The 23,140-nt window shown below is 50.7% G+C and overlaps 1 protein-coding gene across 1 annotated transcript in view; it reads left to right on the plus strand.

Moving 5' to 3' along the window:
* Window positions 1–23,140, plus strand: part of Slit1 (slit guidance ligand 1) — a 156,975-nt gene that overhangs the window by 107,553 nt on the left and 26,282 nt on the right. The window contains exons 12-22 of the mRNA XM_059258140.1: window positions 892–963; window positions 1,806–1,949; window positions 9,229–9,392; window positions 10,208–10,352; window positions 11,332–11,406; window positions 11,587–11,730; window positions 14,470–14,613; window positions 14,876–15,042; window positions 18,058–18,190; window positions 18,794–18,862; window positions 21,296–21,367. Of these exons, the coding sequence (XP_059114123.1) occupies window positions 892–963; window positions 1,806–1,949; window positions 9,229–9,392; window positions 10,208–10,352; window positions 11,332–11,406; window positions 11,587–11,730; window positions 14,470–14,613; window positions 14,876–15,042; window positions 18,058–18,190; window positions 18,794–18,862; window positions 21,296–21,367 (1,329 nt within the window). The remainder of the gene's footprint in view (window positions 1–891; window positions 964–1,805; window positions 1,950–9,228; window positions 9,393–10,207; window positions 10,353–11,331; window positions 11,407–11,586; window positions 11,731–14,469; window positions 14,614–14,875; window positions 15,043–18,057; window positions 18,191–18,793; window positions 18,863–21,295; window positions 21,368–23,140) is intronic.

Here is a 23,140-nt window from a genome sequence, read left to right on the forward strand (position 1 = left end):
GTGTCCACCGTAGCCAGCTCTGGCCTTGTCTTTCTGCCCAGTTCCTCCCTCTACTCCGTCTTCACCCTGCAGCTCCCAGCACAGCCCAGAGGCAGACATCTGACCAAGTCCCGAGTCTGGTTGCCGCTCTTCCCCATTCCAGTCACCTTCTCTGTGCTCTGCGTGGTCCTCACCACGGGGCCTTTACCCCTGCCATGCCCTCCTCTGGGAAGACTCTCCAAGCTATATTTGAGGAGACAACATGCAGGCTTTTCACTCTGACTGATTACCACACTGGGAACAAAATGCATGCTCCTTGTTCCTCCAGCACCTGCAGTATATCACTGTCTGCCTGAGTACATTCCTGTCTACATGTTTCTTTTTTTAATACTGTGCTCCCTTCTCCCTCTATTACACATAAGGTTCATTCATGCTCAGTGTGGAAAACTTTGCAAATATCAAAGTGTAAAAATACACCCCCTGCAATCCCACCACCCACCACACGTGCTGTCTGCCAGGCTATTTTTTCCCTGCGTCTCTCTGAAAATGTGTTCATCCTCTCTGCCCGGAGACCGTCTCTCCTTTGGATCTGAGACTGAATGACTTTTTTGTGAGGTCCCTTGGAAGGGCACTTCTGCGGACTTCTCTGGAAGGTGGTGGGACTGGGCAGAGGGATAAACACGGCAACAGCGTTACATCCCAGCTGCTGTAATCTGTCTCTAGTGGGGCGGGTATCTTCCTGCCTCCTGCAGACAGACCGCTTGAAGACTCATTACTGCTGCCTGCTGGCAGGCTGCTATAGTAAACATCTTGGTGGGGAGGCTGCCTGTGAAAGGCCCGTGGGCCTGCAGAGCCCTGCTGAGGCTTGGCAAAGCTGCCCTCTGACCCGCCCTCTCTGCTGCTTTTCTCCAGGGTCCTCTATGGCAACAAGATCACAGACCTGCCCCGTGGTGTGTTTGGAGGCCTGTACACCCTCCAGCTGCTGTAAGGAACGGTTCTGGGATGTCCTTGGGTACACATCCCTCTGGCTTCCCAAAGGCGCAAACCCCAGCTCTCTGCTCCCTGAGATAGGTTGCAGATGCTGTCTGATGATAGTCTTAGCTTTGGGGTTGGTAGGAGCTATGGGTCTGTTAATATCGCCCAAACATTGGACCTTACAGTACCTGAGGGTGCCAGGTCAGGTTCTGAGATGGGAAGTGAACGGCTCTTCAGGGAACATCCAAGAGAATTTGTCTCTGGGTTTTGACTATTCCAACTCTTCTCAGTCATGAAGTTCTAGCAGGCACACAGCCTTGTAGAGTCTTTAACACCGTGGCTTTTTCTGGGAACTTCAGTTCATACCACACTTAGGGTACAAGACTCATCTGAGACAGGACATAAAGATGTCCTGCCCGAGTAAGGCTCTGAGACCAGATGTGGAAGCAGAGGTGGGCTCAGTGCTGATTGTTAAGTATCAGGATCCAGAGGCTCATGAGATGTGACCTGTGTTCCTGAGCTCTTGGGGACAGGGCTGTCTCTTGCAGGGGTCCCCAGGTCAGCTCTGCCTCCTGGAATCAAGAGAATTCAGGCCAGGAATCTAAACCTGGATGACACTATATCAAAACACCCCTGTGCATGCATGGGGACCCCACAGGATTGTGGGAAGGAGGAACCCCACTGCCTCTGTGCTCTCCTGCAGCCAACTTGGAGAGTTAGCATGCAGACAGGGAAGGAGAAAGCAGTGTGGAGTGGCCTGAGGTCGCTAGTGTCCGGGGCCAGGATGGTGCAGGACATGTGAGGGCTCAGGCCTTGCCATGCTTTTACCTCCCAGCTGTCTCTGCTTGCAGGCTTTTGAATGCCAACAAGATCAACTGCATCCGGCCCGACGCCTTCCAAGACCTGCAGAACCTCTCTCTGCTCTCCCTGTATGACAACAAGATCCAGAGTCTTGCCAAGGGGACCTTCACCTCCCTGCGGGCCATCCAGACACTGTGAGCACCCTCTCTTCCTCTTTCTCCCCCAGCACAGGGGTGGGGTGGGGCTTACAACCTTGGAGTCTGAGTAGCTGCCTCCCCTGGGCTACTGTGCACACGGAGGTGGCTTCCCACTGAGGAAAGACATCTACAGACTCTGGATAGACAGACGATCCTGGGTCACATCCCAGGAAGGAATCTTATTGGCTGGGTGACTCTGGGACAAGTTAATTAGCTTCTCTGGGCCTTCCTTTTATCTATCCATAAAATGAGGGCATCCTCATACAGTTGTTAGGAGATTAACGGATCTTTACATAATGATAAGCTCACGGAAATGCTGGCTCAGTGCCAGCTGGAGTTTACTAATGGCAACGACAATGGCGTCTGTGGATTCTAAAGTGTGTTTCCACGTTGACAGCTCTGTGCTGTGGGATGTTCTGTATGGCAAATGTGTTGCTCTGATTGGCCAGTGGCCAGGCAGGAAGTATAGGCAGGACAAGGAGGAGAATAAAGCTGGGAAGTGGAAGGCTGAGTCAGAGAGACACTGCCAGCTGCCGCGATGACAAACAGCATGTGAAGATGCCAGTAAGCCACGAGCCACGTGGCAAGGTATAGATTAATAGAAACGGATTACTTTAAGCTGTAAGAACAGTTAGCAAGAAGCCTGCCATGGCCATACAGTTTGTAAGCAATATAAGTCTCTGTGTTTACTTGGTTGGGTCTGAGCGGCTGTGGGACTGGCAGGTGAGAGAGATTTGTCCTGACTGTGGGCCAGGCAGGAAAACTCTAGCTACAGCTCTGTGTTCTCAGGGATGGCATATTGTTTAATCAGCAAGACGTTCTTCTTTTCCTGGTAGTTCATTAAGTAATAGTGAATCTGGAGAGTGGTGGTACTGGGTCAGAAGGAAAACAGAGAAAGCAGAGAGCACCGAATCTAGTCATTGGTTGTGCTCCCTCGCTGTGGAGAGCTGTGCTCCCTTGCTGTGGAGAGCTGTGCTCTCTCACTGTGAAGATCTGTGCTCCCTCGCTGTGGAGAGCTGTGCTCCCTCGCTGTGGAGACTTACATAGCATAGCAGAAGCGGGACAGTGAAGTCCCAAGCAGCTCATCACCAGCTTTAGCTCCTACCCAGTCTTGATTGTCTCCATTTCCCCTTTATCACGCCTCCCAAACTGTTTGGAAGCAAATGCCAGCCATCATCTGACCCCTCTTCCTGGCCTTGGAATCTCTGAAAGACAAAGATTCTTAACGTAGCTACGAGGACTGGGGGGTATAGTTCAGGGTCAGAGCACTTGCTTCACATGCATGGGGCCTGGGTTCTAACTTCAGAACCACAAAGGGAACGAAGCATGCAAGACTGTTAATGTGTCTAAAAACTTAATCATGTTCTTTCATATCATCAAACATTTGAGTCAGTGTTTGAAGTTCTGTCTGTCTCATTAGTGTTAGACAATTTCTCATTCTCTGTTGGAATCAGGATTTGATGTGGCCTATGCAACAGGACAGATGTGTTTCTTAGGCCATTCTTCATCTCCAGATGTGCATCTGTTTCTTTTCTTTTTGATGTGGCAGATGCCTCACAGAAGCAACCGAGGAGGAAAGACTGATTTTGGCTCAGAGGCTCAGAACAACTCATTTTGTTTCAGAGGGTTCACTGTTCAGCCCATGGTCACTTGGGCCTTGGGCAGAACTTTATGGAGATGGGAGCATCTGGCAGAGGAGCTTCTTCAGGATGGAGAAAGAGGAAGAGGAGGAGGAAGGAGAGGAGGAGCAGGAAGGAGAGGGAAGAGAGGGACACACATACAGAGAGAGGAGAGAGAGAGAGAGAGAGAGAGAGAGAGAGAGAGAGAGAGAGAGAGAGAGAGAGAGATGTGTTCTATTACTAATAGACTCAGGAGTCAAATATTGGGGTGAAAACCTGATAGATCCAAGAAGCGGCAGAGGAGCCGCCAATTGACCTCTCCACACTTCCCAGATGGAAGAGACTGCGAAATCTCTAAGTCCCGCCCCACTCCTTCCTGTGCGGCTTCTCCGTCCATATTCCTGGCTTCTCTATGGCTAATTCTGGTCAGCTGGTCACTGGCTCCGCCCCCTGATTCAAGGTTAACTTTATTAACACAATCTCAGGGTGTCACAGTGTGATCAAATATCCTGCAACAAGAGAGAGAATGCCCTATGATGCTAGTGAAATGGTTCAGCAGGTAAAAGCACTTGCCACCAAAACTGATGTCTTGAGTTCAGTCCCTGGGACCCACATGGTAGGAGAGAACTGACTCCTACAAGTTGTCCTTGGACCTCCACAAACATGTTATGACATATGTACTCCTCCAAATAAATAAGTTTAGTTTTAAATTAAACAAATACCCTCAGGAGATATTCCCCGTGACTTTCTTCTAACTGACATTCCTCCTGAAGTTTTCACCTCCCCCGCAAAAAATGGGGACTAATACTTGGGCACACAAGTCTGGGAACACTTCCCCTGCAAACAAGGTGTCCTCCCCTGCCTTCATTCCCTGTCATTCATTCACTGGTGACACTCCAGCATTTGCTCTGTCACACACTGGAAAACGGCATCTCCATGGGACCATGTCACAAATTCCCCTGGCCTCTATATGTCCTTCTAGACCAGTGGCTCTCAACCTTCCTAATGCTGCGACCCTTTAATACAGTCCCTCATGCTGTGGTGACCCCCAACCGTAAAAGTATTTCGTTGCCACTTCATAACTGTAATTTTGCTACTGCTATGAATTGTGATATAAATATCTGATATGCAGGCTATCTGATAGATGACCCCTGTGAAAGGGTTGGATTGACCTCCCCAAAGGAGTCGTGATCTACAAGTTAAGAACAGCTGTTCTAGACTGAACATTGGATCCAGGAGTTTGGTCGGGTTCAGGTTTGATTGGCTGACTGACAGATTGCTTCTTGCAAGAGCATTGTGGAAGCATTAGATGTCTGTCTGATTGCCTTTTTTTTGAATGAAACAACCATTGACCTCTGTGGTGGTTAACTTCAGCATCCACCTGGCTGGATTTAGAATCACCATAGAAACACACCTCTAGATTCATCTATGAAGGTGTTTTCAGAAAGGTTTAGCTGAGATGGGAAACCCCACCCTGGATGTGGCTGACATTCATCTCCTTGCTTCTTTACTTCAGGTGACCCCGACTCTCTCTGGATCTTTCCACTGCCATATCATCCCACCAGTGTGGACGTTGTCTTTTCTTAGACCCATGGGGGGAAAGATGTCTGGTACTTGGTCAGAGCAGGGAGAAGAGCCACTAAATACAGCCTCAGTACCCGTTGATGAATCAGGATCCTGCAGGGGTGATGCTGGAACCCAGTCTTCTCCATTCTCTGCTGCTGCTGTGGTCAGCCATTAATCAAGAGTGCTTAGGCCATGGCTGGGGTACTTCCCCACACAGAAATGTTCACTTGCTGGCTGCTTAAACTCGGGCCCTCTGTCCCCTCCCTCCTACTCACTGGGGTCTGTCTGGATGTGTTGGTGCGGGCCAGAGAGCTTGTGCATAATGGGCACTGACTGACTGTTGATATCCTCCTGTGGCTTCTGTGGTCGAGGTGGTCCCTGCTGGTGCTGCTCAGCGTAAGACAACATTTGTGTGAGTCTGAACAGGTGGAGTTAAAGTTATGACACCCACTTCCTGGGGACTCTGCTCAGCAGTTGATGTCAGCTACAAGGACAAACTCATTAAGCTCACACATACACCTGCAGCCTGGCTCCTGCTAATTAATTTACTTCCAGTCAGTGAGAGGAATGAGCCATCCATGGGGGACCTCCCCAAGCATGTGGAATTAGAGGTTATGGGAAGAGATGGATAATAAGATGGTTGTTTTCAGTAGCTGGCAGAGTTTCTGGCAGAAGCAGGCTAAGGGGATGCAATGACTTAGATTGGTGCACGGGAAGCCTTGGGGTGGGGGATGGGATGGAGGGACTCAGGTTCTTTGTATGCATTATGTTACTCAATAACAGTGACCCCGTGGAAGCAGGGCCTATCGGCTGTATTTTTATTCATAAGGACATTGGAATGGAGGAAGTTCTGAGACCCCCACAAGGTTGAACAATAGCAGGTCCCTTCATTTAACAATAACTTATTTCCTCAATTGTACTTCTGTAGAACAGACTCCAGTAAGGCTGTAAAGCAAAGCCAGACTGCCACAAACACCTGCTCATATTAACCACAGAATTATGATTTGGAACAAGAGCAAAAGACAAGAAAACCCGAGCTGCGGTCCCTCTCCTCTGCCTACAGCCGTGGACCAGTCCAACACCTTGGCTGAGCGTGGGCGGAAATTCACCACCCTGTGGTTGTTGGATCCACTCACAGCACCACGGTCCATAAGCTGCGGAGCTGTGGTACTGGTTTTGCTGCAGTCTTTCTCCCCGCCCATATGACGTCAAATGAAACACTGCACGCCTATGGTCCCTGCTGTTCATGAGGTTGAACTGGAGACCAAGAGTTCAAACTCAGCTTGAGCGATAAATAGAGACGTTGACTCAAAATTCAAACTAACAAACCAACATTGAGGCGTAACTTACGTGCATGGAGTGTCTAAGTGAGCAACTCAGTAGCTCAGCACACCCACAAAGCTGTTCCCAGTCCAGTGTTGGAAGGTTTCCACCAGGCTCCTGATCCCTTGTACCCATTCGGCCCAGCCCCAGGCAGCCAGTAGGCTGTGCTCTGATCTGGAGACTGCCTTTTTCTGGTCATTTCATACAGGAGGCCACTTTTCATAACTGACTTTTTTCACATAGCATAATGTTTTGGAGGTTTTGCATCTTGTGTATTTCATCCTTGATTTGACTCACAAGAAAATGGACAGAGGAGTGTCTTTTGTCATTGACAAATACTGTTTCAGGGTATCAGAGTAGCCACGTCTTGTTCACCCCACCTGGTTGAAAGACATTTGGGTTCTTTCCCAGCAGCACTTTCCAGAAGTTGAAGCTACAGTGAACATTGCTGCTGCCCAATGCTGGCTTACAGCTCCCCATACATCAGTGTTCTCATTTCTCTCAGTCACTGGTCACAGAGTGGGTTCACTGTTAGTCAAGAAGCTGAGCTGCCAGGGCGTCTCACAGCGGCTGTAGCCGGGCACACTCCCTCCTCCACAGTGTCACGTGCCATCCGGAGTCCTTACACCCTCATCGGCATCTGTATTATTTTTCCTTTGACATTGTCTGATTGTAACCATGCTGTGGGTATGAAGTGGTGTTTTGTTGTGGCTTTAAAACCCAAATTTCCTTAATGGTAAATGTTGCAGATGAGAGCCTCTGTCCCCAGAGACTTCTCCCTGCCATTCCTTACTCATGAAGAAACTCAGAGCTGTTTGTCTTTCCACTGTCAGAGTGTCTGCTTCAGTCAGTGTATGGCAGAGGGGCACATGTGCCCACATATGCCTTTAATACTGGAGAATGTCCTGTTCTTTCCAGCTGCCTGCCCCTAGAAATTGTTAAGGACATCCGTTTGAGGCTGGGATGTTGCTCAGTGGTAGAGTACTTACCTAGCTTTGCATGAAGCCCCAGACTCATTCTCCAGCACAGCACACACCTATACACACAAATCTATGTCAAAACTTATGTTTGTAGCGAAACCACTTGTTCCCGTGGGCAGTTCAAGTTTTTTAGGTTGTTTTACACTCAAAAACCTCTCATTCTGCTGTACCACATGACCTGGCACATTGATTGGAAAGGAGTGTCTTCCTAGGTCGTGAACAGGGGAGCATCAATCCAGCAGAGGCATGGCACTAGAGTGCAGATGGGGGTGAAGGGAAGCTGGGAGGCCCCTTAGCAGACCCCAAATCCTGCCATGTTTCAAGTGATCCAGTCTGCCTGGCAAGTCAACATCACATTGTCTACTGAGTGGGATGCAGAAGCAGGGGAGGGACCTGGAGATGAGAAGAGCCAGGACTGAAAAAGGCAAGAGAGAAAAAGCTGGGCCAGGGTAGACCTCGGTCAGCATCTCAAGCCAGGGCCAAAAGACTGGACGTGGGAGGGGATGGGTGGGAGAAAGGATGTCCAAAGTATAGACTGAGCTGGGCACAGACCCTGGGCCAGGGTCACACTTACGTTTTGAGAGGGCTGGGCTAGTAAGAAATATAGCTTGGATGATGACGCTCAGGTGGAGACGTGGTCCTGGCCTGACTCCGTGGCCCTCCACCCCTAGTTCCATACTGTGTATACAAGTTCCGGCTCAAGGGTGACAGCTGGGACAGGGGCAGGGGATGCTCTTCCCTGGCTATTTTCATTCTGACAGGCCTCTGCAGACATGCCCAGTGGATGGTGCCCAGACATAGGTCTGAAGGCCTGGTGATGGCGTGGTTCAGGAGTGGTGGGTCTGGGCTGAAGCGGTGACTCTGTGGTTAAAAGTGCTACTGTTCTCACAGAGGACTGGAGTTCGGTCTCCATCACCCCACACCGGGCAACTCACCACCATCTCTGATCTCCTTGGGCGCCTGCACTCATGTGCCCATACCCACAGACGTACACATACGTATAATCAAACATAAATCTTTAGAAAAAGGACTGGTGGCTGGCTTGCTGGGGTGGTATGAATGGTCGCAACCACCTCTGTTAGCTGCTCCCCACACCTTCACGTCCTCACCTGCTGGTGACACAGGCAGGCGGCCGGGAACGGAATGAGTCTCTACAGTAGCTACCTGGCTGTTCGCTGGTCGTTCCTGGGGTGAGAAACTGCTAGAAACCTGTCAAAGAAAGGCACTGCTGTTGCTTGGGCTGGGCATGGCGGTTCCAGGTACAGCTGCCATGCAGACAGACCCGGCCTCCCCACCCTGGCCCCACTGCTCTGCAGGATGGCGCCTGTAGGCACTGGGCTGCCCGAGGCTGCAGGAGAGAAAGAAACCCAGACTGTGGCTGTGGGAGGCCCAGAGGCCATGTCTGGCTTGGCATTTTGTCACCTCAGCTTCTTCATCTGGAAGGTGCCGGTTGGTCGGTCAGTCTCTCCATCCTGTCTCTCCTCACTCACGCTCATGAGATATCCAAGTCAGAGGAGGGGAGAGAGACTTGAAAGAGGGCACAGAGAGGCTTGGAGGGAGTGACTCAGGCTCTGCAGGAGGCTGCAGTTCTCTGCTAATGCGCCTTCCTCTGCGATGGGCTGGCAGGGGGATGCACACTGATAATTCTCTGCACCACATTTCTCCCATGGCTAGCTCTGGCCTGCCTGAGGCCACAAGCACTGGTTCAGCCCCAGCTGGTTACAAAGCCTTCTCCACACATAGGTCAGCAGCCCTGGTCTCTGATAACCCATTTGTCCCTTTGGACAGGCATCTGGCCCAGAACCCTTTTATCTGTGACTGTAACCTCAAGTGGCTGGCAGACTTCTTACGTACCAACCCCATCGAGACGAGCGGGGCCCGCTGTGCCAGCCCCCGGCGCCTCGCCAACAAGCGCATTGGGCAGATCAAAAGCAAGAAGTTCCGCTGCTCAGGTAAGGGCCACCTGTGTGTCTCCAGTGGGCTTGGGGACCAGGAATGTGTCCTGATGGCCTTAACAAAGATGTCCTCAGGCACTTTTGAGCTTGCTGGTTGGGGAGCGGGGGCTGCATTCAGCTTGGGTGGGATGGTTCCTCCGCTTTGCCGCTCACTTTACTGCAGCCTGGGGGAGGCAGGCTTGCTGAAGCCATGGAGGGAGACCTACCCACCCCTCTGCTCCCAGGCCAGCTCTTCTGTATGACACTGTGTTCAAGGCCCAGGGAGCATCTCAGTGAGGTAGGAGACTCCTCCAGGACTGAGGTGGAGACGTGGCCTCAGCAGATGCAGCCCACTTGGCGTCTGGCCATGGGCAGTGTGGGTCAGCTTCTGAGTCTAGTGCCACCCCTGCCTCAACCCTATCCGTAAGGTCAGCACAGTGCCTGCCTGAGCAAGTGAAAGGTTTAGCTGGCTGTGGTGCTGCTCAGCACTGGCCTGGGGACACGAGTGCTCTGGAGTAAGGCCTTCCACACTTGAAGATGGGCTGGGGAAAGGCAGTTCCACGCTGGGTCCCAGCTGCATTCCTGGGGTGCCTCCCAAGGGGCATGGGGCTGACCTGGCTGCTTCTTATATCCTGGTGCATTTGCTTTTTTCCCCAGCCAAAGAGCAGTACTTCATTCCAGGTAGGAGAATGGGGGGCCCGGACCGGCTGGGGGTAGGGATGGGGATGGTGGCAGTAGGGGAAGGCTATGGAGGCGGCGGGGGGCTTTGCAGGCCCTTGGATGCTTACTTGGAACCTACTTAGGCCCTCGGCCCTGCTACCCTCTCACTATAGGGACGGAGGATTACCATTTGAACAGCGAGTGCACCAGTGATGTGGCCTGTCCTCACAAGTGCCGTTGTGAGGCCAGTGTGGTGGAATGCTCCAGCCTGAAGCTCTCCAAGATCCCTGAGCGCATCCCCCAGTCCACGGCTGAGCTGTGAGCTCCTGAGCTGCCCACCCTTCCCCAACCCCGGCACCCACTAACCCACCTGGGTCTGCTTAGGGCTCTTCTCCAAACCAGCTCTGGGCGGTGGGGTGGGGGTGGGGGGGCGGGGGGGGGAGGATCATGGGAGACACTGGCTGGAGCATGCCAGCTGACAGTTTTGGCAAGATACAACCCTCATCCATGACCCCTGCTCCTGCTTCCCTGCCTCCTCGATGAGTCCTTGACATCCAGGACTGGTCACCAGCCTGAACCATGCCTGGCTTTCCTTAGGGATGATTCTTTAGGGAGACAGGAATCCATTATCTCAAGCTGAGGTTTAAGTCATTCCCTAACTATAGTTTTCCTCTTTCTAAAAGTATGAATTTATGTGCCTGTGTCTGCATATGCAGACATATTTCTGTGTCACACATTTGTCTTTTATGTATGCAAATTTTCATTATTTTTTTTTACATTTGTTCATTATTGCGTATATGTGTGTTCATGCCATAGTGCATGTGTGAGCAGAAACCAGCTTTTGGGAGACAATTCTCTCCTATCACGTAGCAGAGGATAGAACTCAAGTAGTCTGAGTTGGTGGCAGACATCTTTACCTACTAAAATATCTTGCTGTCCATTCATTACATTTTTTTTGTTTTTGTTTCTTGAGACAGGGTTTCTCTGTATAACAGCTCTGGCTGGCCTGGAACTCGTTCTATAGACCAGGCTAGCCTCGAACTCACAGATCCACCTGCCTCTGCCCCCCCCCCCCCCAGTGCTGGGATTAAAGGTGCGCGCCACCATAGCCCGGCTCCTTCATTACATTTTTAATGTTAAAAAAAATACCTTATTGGCCATCACCCCTTTTTGCCCAGTGCCAGGCCCAGCTTTGCTTCGAAACGGGCTCAATTGGCCTTCTCTGCACCCCATAATCTCAAAGTGAAAAGCATGTTTAGGTCATGTGTGTGTTTGCTCCATTCCTTGCCTTTTACAGACGATTGAACAACAATGAGATTTCTATCCTAGAGGCCACTGGGCTGTTTAAGAAACTCTCGCATCTGAAGAAAATGTGAGTTTCCCATTCGTGGGAAGGTGCCCATCAAGATGCTGGCACAGGGTAGAAAGGAAAGGCAGAGCACCCACTGGGAGCAGGGGTGGGGTTCCTATGTATGGAGGTGATGGGGACAGTAAGGGAGGGAGGGACTCCTGGGTGCAGGGGATTCACAGGTCCCTCTGCTTCCTCTCCCAGTAACCTGAGCAACAACAAGGTGTCAGAAATCGAAGACGGGACGTTCGAGGGTGCGTCCTCCGTCAGTGAGCTGCACTTGACCGCCAACCAGCTGGAGTCCATCAGGAGCGGCATGTTCCGTGGTCTAGATGGCTTGCGGACCCTGTGAGTGGGTGGGACTAGGGGCACAAAGACAAGCCACAGCATGGGCCTATGCACTAAAGAGAAATGGCCTCCTCCTGGTCTCACTGGCAGGAGAGTAGGACCCCTGACGTACCTGTCTGGTAGGACAGATGATCTCATGTTGGTAACTGTCCTGAGGCCCAACCTCTTGTTCTTGGGATGGGGGCTGGCCCCTGGTGAGGAGGGGAAGGGATTGGACCCCCCATCAGTGCCCTGTGATCAAGGCTGCTGGGATACAGATGACACATGCTTAGGAGTGACCAGAACAACCACTAGAGGGGTGGCTGGCTGTGAGGGGACCCTGCCAAGGTGACTTCGTATGTGCAGATGTCAGAGCAGAGATGTCCACCATCCCTAGAAATTCTGGACTCTGTGACTTGGAGCCAGTCAGAGCAGTCCAGGCCTCGGGAACCCACCAGGATCTTATCACTCCTCCAGTGCTCAGAACCACCTGTGGCTGTGACACACTTCATTTCAGCTCATCTTAGTGTAAACAGCTGCAGATGGGCAGCGGCTGCCATGCTGGAAATGCAGCCCTCGGAGCCCCTGCCTGGGTTTAAGTCCCAGACAGGCAGCGTAGTTAGCTCTGTCTTCTGGTGGTGTAACCTGTAAGGCGTGTGAGATGCCTGTGGAGTTGTGTGAAAGGGGGTCCAATCGAGCGCTTTTCCTCAGCTCAGTCTTTTTTTCCGTGAGCAGAGCGTGGCCACGTTTCCAGTCTGCCCCTGTTTGGCTAGTCCTCTCCCTCTTACATCGGCTCAGTTCCTCTCGGGTCCTGGGGGAGACTGAGTCAGTCAACTTGTGTTCTTTCTGAGGAAGGCTCAGAGAGAAGAGGGACCTAGGAAGGGTCAGTGTGGGGACAGGAGCAGCAAAAACCTGGAAGGACTGTGAAGCGTCTAGAACCTCAGTGCCACCCACAAGTGACAGGCATTGCTGGTGTGTAGCTGCCCTTCTCATGCTTTATCTACATCTACCTTTATACTTACAAACACACATACACACATGCACATGTATGTGCATACACACAGGTCACTATAGATAGACCTGTAAAACCACCACCACGGTCTATGCCATACACACATCCAGTTTCTCCAACAATTATTACTGTCCTCTCTATTACTATTATTATTAGCATAATAAGAACATCTAATCTGTGATGGTGGCGCACACCTTTAATCTCAGCACTCTGGAGGCAGAGGCAGGTGGATCTCTGTGAGTTTGAGACCAGCCTGATCAACAGAGTGTGTTCCAGGACAGCCAGAGCTAAGCAGAGAAACCCTATCTCAAAAAAACCAAACCAAACCATCTGATCATGGAACAAGAGAGATAGCTCAGTGGTTAAAAGCACATATTGCTCTTGCAAAGGACCAGGGGTCGAGTCCCAGCATCCATATGGTAGCTCACAACCTCCTATAACTCCAGTTCTGGGAGATCCAGTGCCCTCTTCTGGCCTCTGTGAGCAGTTACACTCACATGGTACAAACAAATTCACGCAGGCAAACACACATACACATATTTCTTAAAAAAGATTTTCTACCATTAGATACAACTACTTAGCAAAATTTTAAGTACATCTATGATATTGCTTGCTAATGGCACTATATTGCACTGGAATTTTTAGGCACTATTTATTCTGTATAACTGAAATTATATATGACTATATATATCTCACAGTGTATAATATATATAAATTATATATTACAATGTATAATATATAAACACATATGTATGTTTACATATAAATTATATGTATATATATAATTTCCTTCTCCTCTTCCTCTTCTTCCTCAGTAGGGTCTCCCCATGTAACACGGGATTTGTGGTCCTCTTGCCTCAGTCTCCCAAGTTCTGTGATTATAGGCTTATGCCATCATACCCAGCTCTCAGATATATTTTAATAGAACCCTGTAATAAATTTTGTTTAGTAACCTGCTTTTCCCTTCATATATCATAGAATTTCTTTAAGACATAATTATCTGTAATTGCCAGAGACTCAGGCTCTTTCACATTCTGTATTTTGAGAAATGCTATAACTATCACCTTCATCCCAAATTCTGTGCACATCCCTGAGTATTCAGGCGATGAAGTCCTGAAAGTGGACCAGCCGGTGGCAGCAGAAAGCACCTTTGTAGACAATCTGGGACAACTCAACAAACCCTTCCAGAGAGGCCCTCCCTTGTCTTGCCAACCATGTGCGGAAGTGCCCATCATCCGGCTCTGGCCTAAGCTGGCATTATGACAATTATATTTCAGTTTCTTCTCCAATTTGATGGGCAGAAACTTGGTGTTTTTTAGGTGTCCTTGATTACCGACTAATCAATGTGACATGCTTCACAGGTGTTCACAGTCCCTTTAAATGCCTCTTGGAATCACCTGTCTGTCCTGTGCTGCCTTGGTTTCCACTTTCATTTTTGGTTGGGGGTGGGAATTAAAGGGGTCTTGGAGGGTGAGTAATGGGGGTAGGGCATTTCCAGATAGCAATGAGGAAGACAGGTGCTCTAGAATGACATCCTAGCAGGGCCAGGGGTGGCTGTCCATCGGCTACAGGGGTCCTAGCGGGTGTCAGTCTGGGGACATGGCCTGGGGCTAGAGGACACCCTCTCAGCAGTTTGAAGGCCACTAATGGTTTTTAAGCTGGACAGTGGCTTCCAAACTGCTAAGGTGGACTATGGTGGGTCATTGAAAGGCTCTCCCTCCTCTCTCCTCATCGCCCCCCTCCCCCAGGATGCTGAGGAACAACCATATCAGCTGCATCCACAACGACAGCTTCACGGGGCTACGCAATGTGCGGCTTCTGTCCCTTTACGACAACCACATCACCACCATCTCCCCCGGAGCCTTCGACACCCTTCAGGCCCTGTCCACACTGTAAGTGTCAGCCTTAGAGGACAGGCAGGTTGGTGACTCAGGCCGGGGGAGCCTGCCTGCCATCCCAGGTGGGGGGTCTTCTGGGGAGGCATGGGTCCTTCTTGTTCCCTGGCTGCTAGTTTGGTCTTTGCTCCGGGTCACCCGGAAGATTATTAGCCGTCTGTGCCGGAGCATCAGATGGCTGTGTGGCCGGGAGAGAACGCCGCCAGGTTCACCGAGACTGGCAAAGTGCCTTCATGACCACATTCCCTGCCTCTTCCAGAAACCTCCTGGCCAACCCGTTCAACTGCAACTGCCAGCTGGCCTGGCTGGGTGACTGGCTCCGGAAGAGGAAGATCGTGACAGGGAACCCGCGCTGCCAGAACCCGGACTTCCTGCGGCAGATTCCCCTGCAGGATGTGGCCTTCCCCGACTTCAGGTGTGAGGAAGGTAACTTGTGGGCCATGCAGCAGGGAGGGAATGGGGCTGGCCGGAGGGGCTGGCCAGGTAGCACCCTACTGGCCCCTGCGGAGGGAATAGGGGACACTTTTGGTGGAGCTACCTCTGTGTAGTCCTATAAAACAGAGGTGGAGTGGGGAGGGATGCATGGAGAGAAGAAGGAAATAAACATGACTTCTTATCCCATCACACAAAGAGAAGTATAGTAACTCCTCAGTATTTTTGTCCTTATGGAACTACATTTCACCCAGAGACTAGCTCCAGGGTCCTGGGGCCACCATGTCCTTCACTGCTGAGTCTGATTCCCCACTTGCCAGAGGTTTGGTCATTCTGTGCTCTACTGTCCTGTTCCTCTGAGCTCCTAGTCTCTCGCGCCCGCAACCACCTTGCCCTTCTAGCGGGATGTAGCTTTTCCTTCAGTTCTTTCCAAGCATCACACACAGAGGTTCCTGTTGGAAGCAGATTTTTCCTGAGGTAACCAGCAAATATGCACCTCCATTGTCCCTGTTCTTAAGTGTCTCAGTATGTCCGGCCACGGGAGCTTCTTTCAGGCTGTTACCAGCTCTCACACCCCTCTCTCAGCTGCTGGACGCTGGATACATTTCCCTGGTCTCCATGTCCTTGCCCCCTCTTGGCATTCAGAGTGGACCTCTGCTCTGGAGTCACCCCAGCTAGGCCACGTGGAGATGAGGGAAAGACAAGGGAACAGCCAACCTTCACAGCAAGAAAGACTAAGGTGTTTTTCTAAAGAAAATCAGTAGATTTTTCTAAGAATAATTTTGTTTCCTACTTTTAAAATTAAAAAAAAAAAAAAAAACTCAAGCCAGGCATGGGACCACGTAGGCTGAGACAGGAGAATGGAGTGCTCAAGGCCAACCAGGGCTCCATAGCAAGACCCTGCCAAAAAAGAAAGAAAGAAAGAAAGAAAGAAAGAAAGAAAGAAAGAAAGAAAGAAAGAAAGAAAGAAAGAAAGAGGGAGGGAGAGAGGAAAGAAGGAAAGAAGGAAGGAAGGAAGGAAGGAAGGAAGAAAGGAAGAAAGTCACTGTATGATTTACCTCCATCATACTATTCACACATATATTTTATGGCTTAAATGTTTTTGTTTGTTTGTTAAATATTTTTAATCCAACCCTGCATCTTGATCATAATCTCTTGCCACTGAAAACTTTGCCTTGAAAACTTTGTGGGGTTTTTGTTTGTTTGTTTGGGTTTGGTTTTTTGAGACAGGGTTTCTTTGTGTAGCCCTGGCTGTCCTGTATCTCACTCTGTAGACCAGGCTGGCCTTGAACTCACAGAGATCCGCCTGCCTCTGCCTCCCGAGTGCTGGGATTAAAGGTGTGCACAACTACCACTGGCAAAAACATTGTTTTACTTAAGAAACAGTTTGTATGGGGCTGGGGATGTGGATCACTTGCCTTGCAAACATGAAGACCTGAATTTCATCCCCAGAACACATGTTTAAAAAAAAAAAAAGCCATGCATGGTGGCATGGGAGGCCAGTGCTAGGGAGGCAGAGACAGGAGGACCTCTGGGGCTCACTGTCTAGCCAGCCGAGCCTTCTTGTAAACATACAGGAATGATATCCAAGGTCCTTCCCTGGCCTCCACATGCATGCCCCCCCCAGACACACACACACACACACACACACACACACACACACACACACACACACTAATCTGTTTTTCTTATAAAGATAAGACACCATTATTCCTTAAAAACAAGAAAGAACAATCCGGAGATAGAAAAATCACCCCTGTACCTCTTTCCCATCCCAGATCCCCACCGTGGGGCAGCCTCTGTAGACATTCTGCACTGCATTTTTCTAGATCCCTACTGTGTGCCTGTTTGCATGTGAGGACACACTCAGGATTTTTCAGATCCCCTGCAAAATCCTTTCACCACAAACCATCCTGCTCTAAAGGGCACCACCAAGCCAGCCACTGAGACTTGTCATTTATCAAACTTCCTCAGTGACAATTTTGCATTATGCTGCCAGGAACACCCACGTAGATAACTCCTTCCGTACAAATGGGATATTCCCTTTAGGACAACTTCCTAGGAGGGAAAAGGTGTGAACATCTCTGTGAACATGTGCTGCTATGAGACAGTGAGGATCAGTGGCCAGAACAGCTTCCAGAGGCTGTCTGCCTAGAGCCCTGTCCAAGTACTGCCTTCAAGGCTAGGGGACTTTGCACAGTTACTTAACCACCCTGGATTTAGTTCCATCATCTCTAAAATGGTCCACTGTAGCACATCTCCTTGAGGGCGTTTTGAGGATTCAGTGAGTTCATCTTTACTTACAATGCAGGGTCCGAACACGGTCAGCTCCTATAACTGTTGGCAGAGGGGACCTGCTGTCACCTCACCATCTCAACAACTCTGACCATGACCATTGATCCTGCTGCACCCCGTCATAAGAAAGGCAGACACACAGAGGGCTCTTTCCTGGAGAAACGGATGATGAATGAAGGGGTCATTGGTCTGCATCAGCCAGGCCTGGGCCCCAGCCCTAAGATGCCTCATCAGCTGGAGGACAAGTCATTCACCCCACCCAGATCTCAGTGAAATAGAAAAGTATTCGCCCTCTTCATCCTTGGGATGCCAGAGATGGACCAGCTGCTGCACTGAGTGCTGGGCCTTGCCAGTGCCTCCCAGTGGGTGACAGCAGCACCCTTTGCTGTGTCGCCAAGGGGGGCATGCTCGACACAGTGCCAGGGAATATCAAGAGCTCAGAAAGTGGTAGCTGTGTCCGCCTCCTCTGTCTGGGACCACCTTGGGTCTGAGGCAGGAGATTACCTCAGATCTGTTTTCATCTGGAAACTTTCCCAGAGCCCTTTCTTCCTGTTGGTATTGGCCAATAGCACGCTGTAAAGAGGGAGGTCTAGCTGGTGGCCAAGGCAGTGTCAGAGAAGAACTGCAGCTCTGAGGGGGTGGGGCAGTCCCCGAGACTTCCCCAATGTGAAATCAGGCTCCTGACTGACCAGGATGTCACATCTTCCTCCCCAGGCCAGGAGGAGGTGGGATGCCTGCCCCGCCCACAGTGCCCCCAGGAGTGCGCCTGCCTGGACACCGTGGTCCGGTGCAGCAACAAGCATCTCCAGGCTTTGCCCAAGGGCATCCCCAAGAACGTCACAGAACTGTGAGTAGCCCAGGCTTGCAGTCTGTTGGCCTGTGAGACAGGACCAGGGGGATCCGGCCGTGGGAGGAGATGCTGCAGAGCGGGTGTTGGCTGGCGGGAAGGAGGGTGAGCCCAGAAGAGCTCCAGCATGGCTTCAGCCTGTCTCTAGTCCCTTCTCTACAGTTACCTTATGACAAATTCGTGGCAAGGGCTTTGCTTTTAGGAAATAACATTGCTTCCCCCGCTTCACAACGTTTGTCGGGAAGACGTTGTTAATGTCTATAGACACAATGTTCTTTACTTGAGTCAACTCTGGTCTCCACAACAAATCCCTTTTTCTGGTTGGAGATGTTTACCCTTTTTTCCATCACAAATAGCACCTAAGTGTACATCCCTTTGGTGACACTTTTACTCCAGAGCACTGGGCACACAGAACTCTTGCTGCATTTCCCCAGTGGCCTCTCAAGAAAAGCTGTGTCCATCTCGCTCTCTCCCGAGCTGTGTGCGAAGGTGGCCGGGCCCTCACCTCCCCTGCACCGGCATTCAGCCTTGTGCTGCCCAGTCTTACAGCTCATGGTGTCTCAGCATACGACAGGTGCTCACGCTGTGGTGTTCTCTCCTCAGCTATTTGGATGGGAACCAGTTCACATTGGTTCCGGGACAGCTGTCTACCTTCAAGTATCTGCAGCTTGTGTGAGTATCCAGGTGCCTTGAGGATCCCAGGCCTGCCTCAGTGGTCAAGAGGACCATTGACATCTAACTACCGTAGCTCCACCTTTCCAGGACTCTCCCATTTGTGGACAGATGCCTTTAATGAACCCTGCCTGCTCCCTCATTCATTCTTCAGGGAACACCTAAGCCCGGGAGCTGTTTTGCCATCTGGTGGCCAAATCTAGGAATTGCATCCTTTCTGGCCTGCATGGGCTGGACCCACAGCTCTGTCCATACCATCCCTCCAGACCTCCCTGTAGGCTGGTAATTATTATTGCTCTGGTGGTCTCTGCAAGGAGCCAGGGATGAATAGAGGATGATGTGGAGTCTTTCAGTTCAATCGCTGTCCTCAAACCAAATATGAAACCAGGCAGCTACGAGTCCACACACTATTTTTTCTTAACCTGCTTTGTTATCATTGCCTTCTACCCCCTCTGCCCCATGGGAGTACTCAGAATATACCCCTGGATGATAAGGTCAGCTCCTCTTAGCTTTCCAGCGTAATTAGCACCTCACCTCAATTGTTTTTGTCTGTGTATTAGCCAGAGTCTATAAAAAAAAAGTCCAGAGAACATTCCTCAGTGCTCTGTACGAGCGCAGCCAGTGGGTCAATGTCAGTCTGAGAAACGCTTTTTTTTTTCAAAGATTTATTTATTTATTATGTATACAGAAGAGGGTGCCAAATCTCATTACAGATGGTTGTGAGCCACCATGTGGGTGCTGGGAATTGAACTCAGGACCTCTAGGAAGAGCAGTCAGTGCTCTTAACCGCTGAGCCATCTCTCCAGCCCCCCGAGAAACACTTTTAATGAATCTGCTCTCAATGTCAGCTGAGAACTGTTGCTAGTGGGCTTGTTCTTAGGCAAGAAGTGAGAGTGGAAGTCAACATACTGCTCCCTTCACTGAGAAAGCGTGGCTGTGGGAACAGCGTAGCCGTGGGCTGGTGACATTCAGGTCAAGGCCTGGCCACTGGGAACAGCACTGGCTCACAGCACTGTGAGGCTCCAGTCAGTACGTCTTTGCTTAATGACCAGCGTGGTTTGAACATTTCAGTGGAGTCGGGGTGAAAGAGTGGCTGGGGTCAGAGAGAGGGACTCCATTCCACCAGCTCCCAGGCCTTCTGTGGCCTGACCTTTGCCAGTGGCCCAGATGTTCATGAAGAAGGAAGGGCAGACAGCAGGAATGTCAAGCAAGCTCTTCCTGTTAGGTTGCCTCTCCTGCACCGGAAAACTCCACCTGCCTTCCACAAGGAAGGAAGCAGGCCTGTAGCAATAGGGCGGAGAGTTGGGACTTCAGTAGAGGAAGGTTCACTGGGTGCTGAAGGAAGGCCACACTGTTGATGATTTTCAGAGCCAAGAGCTGCGTACAGTAGGTGGAGCAGGCAGATCAGGAGGCCCCAAGGTCATGGATCTCTCTTAGACGGTCTAGGGAGGATGTAGGAAGAGGTTAAGGGCTCCCTAAGTTTCAGGGAGTGGTAGGGTCCAACACGGGCAGCTGCCCATGAGGGCTTGGTTGGAAGGAGGGTGTGATGAACCTGGGGCGGAAGCTGGTGAGAGGAGGGTCTCAGGAAACCACTGGTGGACGCTGACTTAACACAGGAGGAACTTAGGAAGGGGAGTAGATGTGGACAGTGATCGGAGGCCAGGCCACGATACCAAGGGTGGAATGCGGAAGCAATCGCAGTCCCAGGCTGCAGGGCTGAGGAAGCACCAGGCCGAGCCCCACTGAGGGTGTGTCGGGCACCAGGTAGAACAGAGCTCTGGGAAAGAACAGGCTGTGGCTGTAGGGATGGTACCATCAGCTCTAGATAGTGTCACTAGGGGAGCCAGAGACAACCCGGACGGCATCTAGAGTAGACTGAAGGAGTGCAAGGCTGGGACCTTCCCGTCCTGAGGCCGGTGTCCACCAGGGATTAGAAGATGGGGCCACAGACACAGTCAGGGTAGGGGTAGGGGTGTGTAAGGATGTTCTGCACCTAACATGGCTAGGGACTGTAGGAGAAGTTGGAGTGATGGGTTGGGCCTGGTCCTCCTCTGGTCAGCTGGGTGGCCCTGTGTGAGTTAATTACGGAGAGACCGAAGACCCCAGCTCTTCGTGTGTAAAATGGGGGTTCACTCTACCTCACAGGTTGGGGGCCTGGTGTTCCAGCTAAGCTTCCCAGAGAAGGGCTGCTGGGCTGCAGGTAGAAGTTGGTCAGTGCCAGCTGCACCTGCAGGGGACAGGCAGATGAGGACAGAGGGAGCTCAGTAGTCAATGGCAAATCCGTTGTGCCCCGACATCCTCACCAGATAGGGATCCTTGCCCTCCCTGCTGCCGAAGGGTCAAGGGTGGATGGGGGAGGGGAGAGGCTCTGAAAGTCATCCAGGGGCAAAGGCCTTCTTTCCTTCCAAACGCTGATGCTCTTGCCTTTTCCAGGGACCTGAGCAACAACAAGATCAGCTCCTTAAGCAATTCATCCTTCACCAACATGAGCCAGCTGACCACGCTGTGAGTGCCAGCGGGGCTGGGTGGGCATACGGGGTATGCCGTCATCAGACTATGCTGGTATCGCTCTTGTCATTCACTGGGATCCCATGCAGACAGCCTTGCCCACCACAGAGGGGCCTGAGAGTCTACAGACTAAATAATACCCCATCCATCGCTTCTCGGCTTTTTTGGCCATGATCAAAGGAAAGAACAAAACAGCTTTTACTGTGAAATACAACACACATATGAGAAAGCACACAAAAAATTAAATGTCTTATTTACCACATAATCATAAAGCTAGCGCATGCAGTGTCCTGGTTTGCTTTTCATTGCTGTGACACCATGACCAAAGGTGACTTGGGGAGGAGAGGGTTTATTTCATCTTACACTTCAGGTCACACTCCATCACTGAGGGAAGTCAGAGCAGGAGTTCAAAGTAGGAACCTGGACACTGGAACTGAGGCAGAGGCCGTGGAGAAAGGCTGCCCACTGGCTTGATCCTCAGGCTCACATTCAGCTACCCCTTGTATCTCCCAGGACTACTCGCCCAGGAGTGGCGCTACTCACAGGTGCCTGGGTTCTTCCACACTAATCATTGATCAAGAAAATGCTCCATATTGCTTACATGCCAATCTGATGAGGCATGTTCTCCATTGAGGTTCTTCCTCCCAGATAACCCCAGCTTGTGTCAAGTTGACAAAAACAGTCAAACAAAAAACTAACCAGCAGGGTTGGGGATTTAGCTCAGTGGTAGAGCGCTTGCCTAGCAAGCACAAGGCCCTGGGTTCGGTCCTCAGCTCTGGAAAAACAAAACAAAACAAAACAAAAAACAAAACCAAACAAACTAACCCTCACACATAGACAGCCAAGCAAAAGGAAAACAGTGTTAGCAGCCCAAGGCCCCTAGTCCCTTCCTGGTCCTTTTCTTCCATCCCAAAGTAGATGTTCTCTTGTTCTCACTGACAGTGGTTGATTCTTTGCTTTTTCTCTGTAGTATTTTCATCTGCACATGAATTTCTACAGAACATTCTTTAATTTTTCTCAGTTTAAACCCCACATGGATCGAATCATTTTTAATCCCACATGGGCTGAATCAGACTTTTGTGCTTAGCATTACTATGCCCCTGTGATCAGTTCCTGTGTGGGGATCTAGCCATGTTCACGGCTATGTCTTGTTCCCTATAAGCCTATACTGCACTCTCCTTAGCCACTCTACTCTTGGTGGATGTGAGGGTTGGGTTCAGCTTGGACTGTTGTGAGAACGGACCCTCTGAAATGTTGTGCCTGTGTCCTAAGACACCCATGCTGGCTATTGTAATATCGCAAGCCGCTGGTCACAGGCATTAACCAGCATCCTAAGTTGCTAAGAGTGGCTAAAAGTACATCTCATTCTTTTCCACTCCCCTTGAGTTATGCATGAAATGCTAGAAACTGAGGCCTTCCCCACGTGTGACCTAGATTAAATCTGAGGGCCAGTACCCAGGAAAGGGCTTGACTTAGCCAGACTTTAAGAGCAGAGAAGGACCGAGCAAAGGCCAGCAAGGACCGAGCAAAGGCCAGCAAGGACCTGTCCGGGTTCCCACTGGTGTCTATGGATCTGCTCATCCCCATTTCCCATCTTCATGACAATCTGTGACTGGGCTAATATGAGCCTGGCTGTGAAGGTCACCTCCACCTAGAGTGGTATTTCAAGCCTTAGACCCTGAGCGCCAGGGGCATTTGGCAATGGCTGAGGATGTGTAATTGTGACACCTTGGAGGAAGAATTCTGCTAGCATGGCGTGGGCAGAGGCCA

Source organism: Peromyscus eremicus, chromosome 1 (genome assembly GCF_949786415.1).
Source record: "Peromyscus eremicus chromosome 1, PerEre_H2_v1, whole genome shotgun sequence".
NCBI classification, from domain to species: Eukaryota; Metazoa; Chordata; class Mammalia; order Rodentia; family Cricetidae; genus Peromyscus; species Peromyscus eremicus.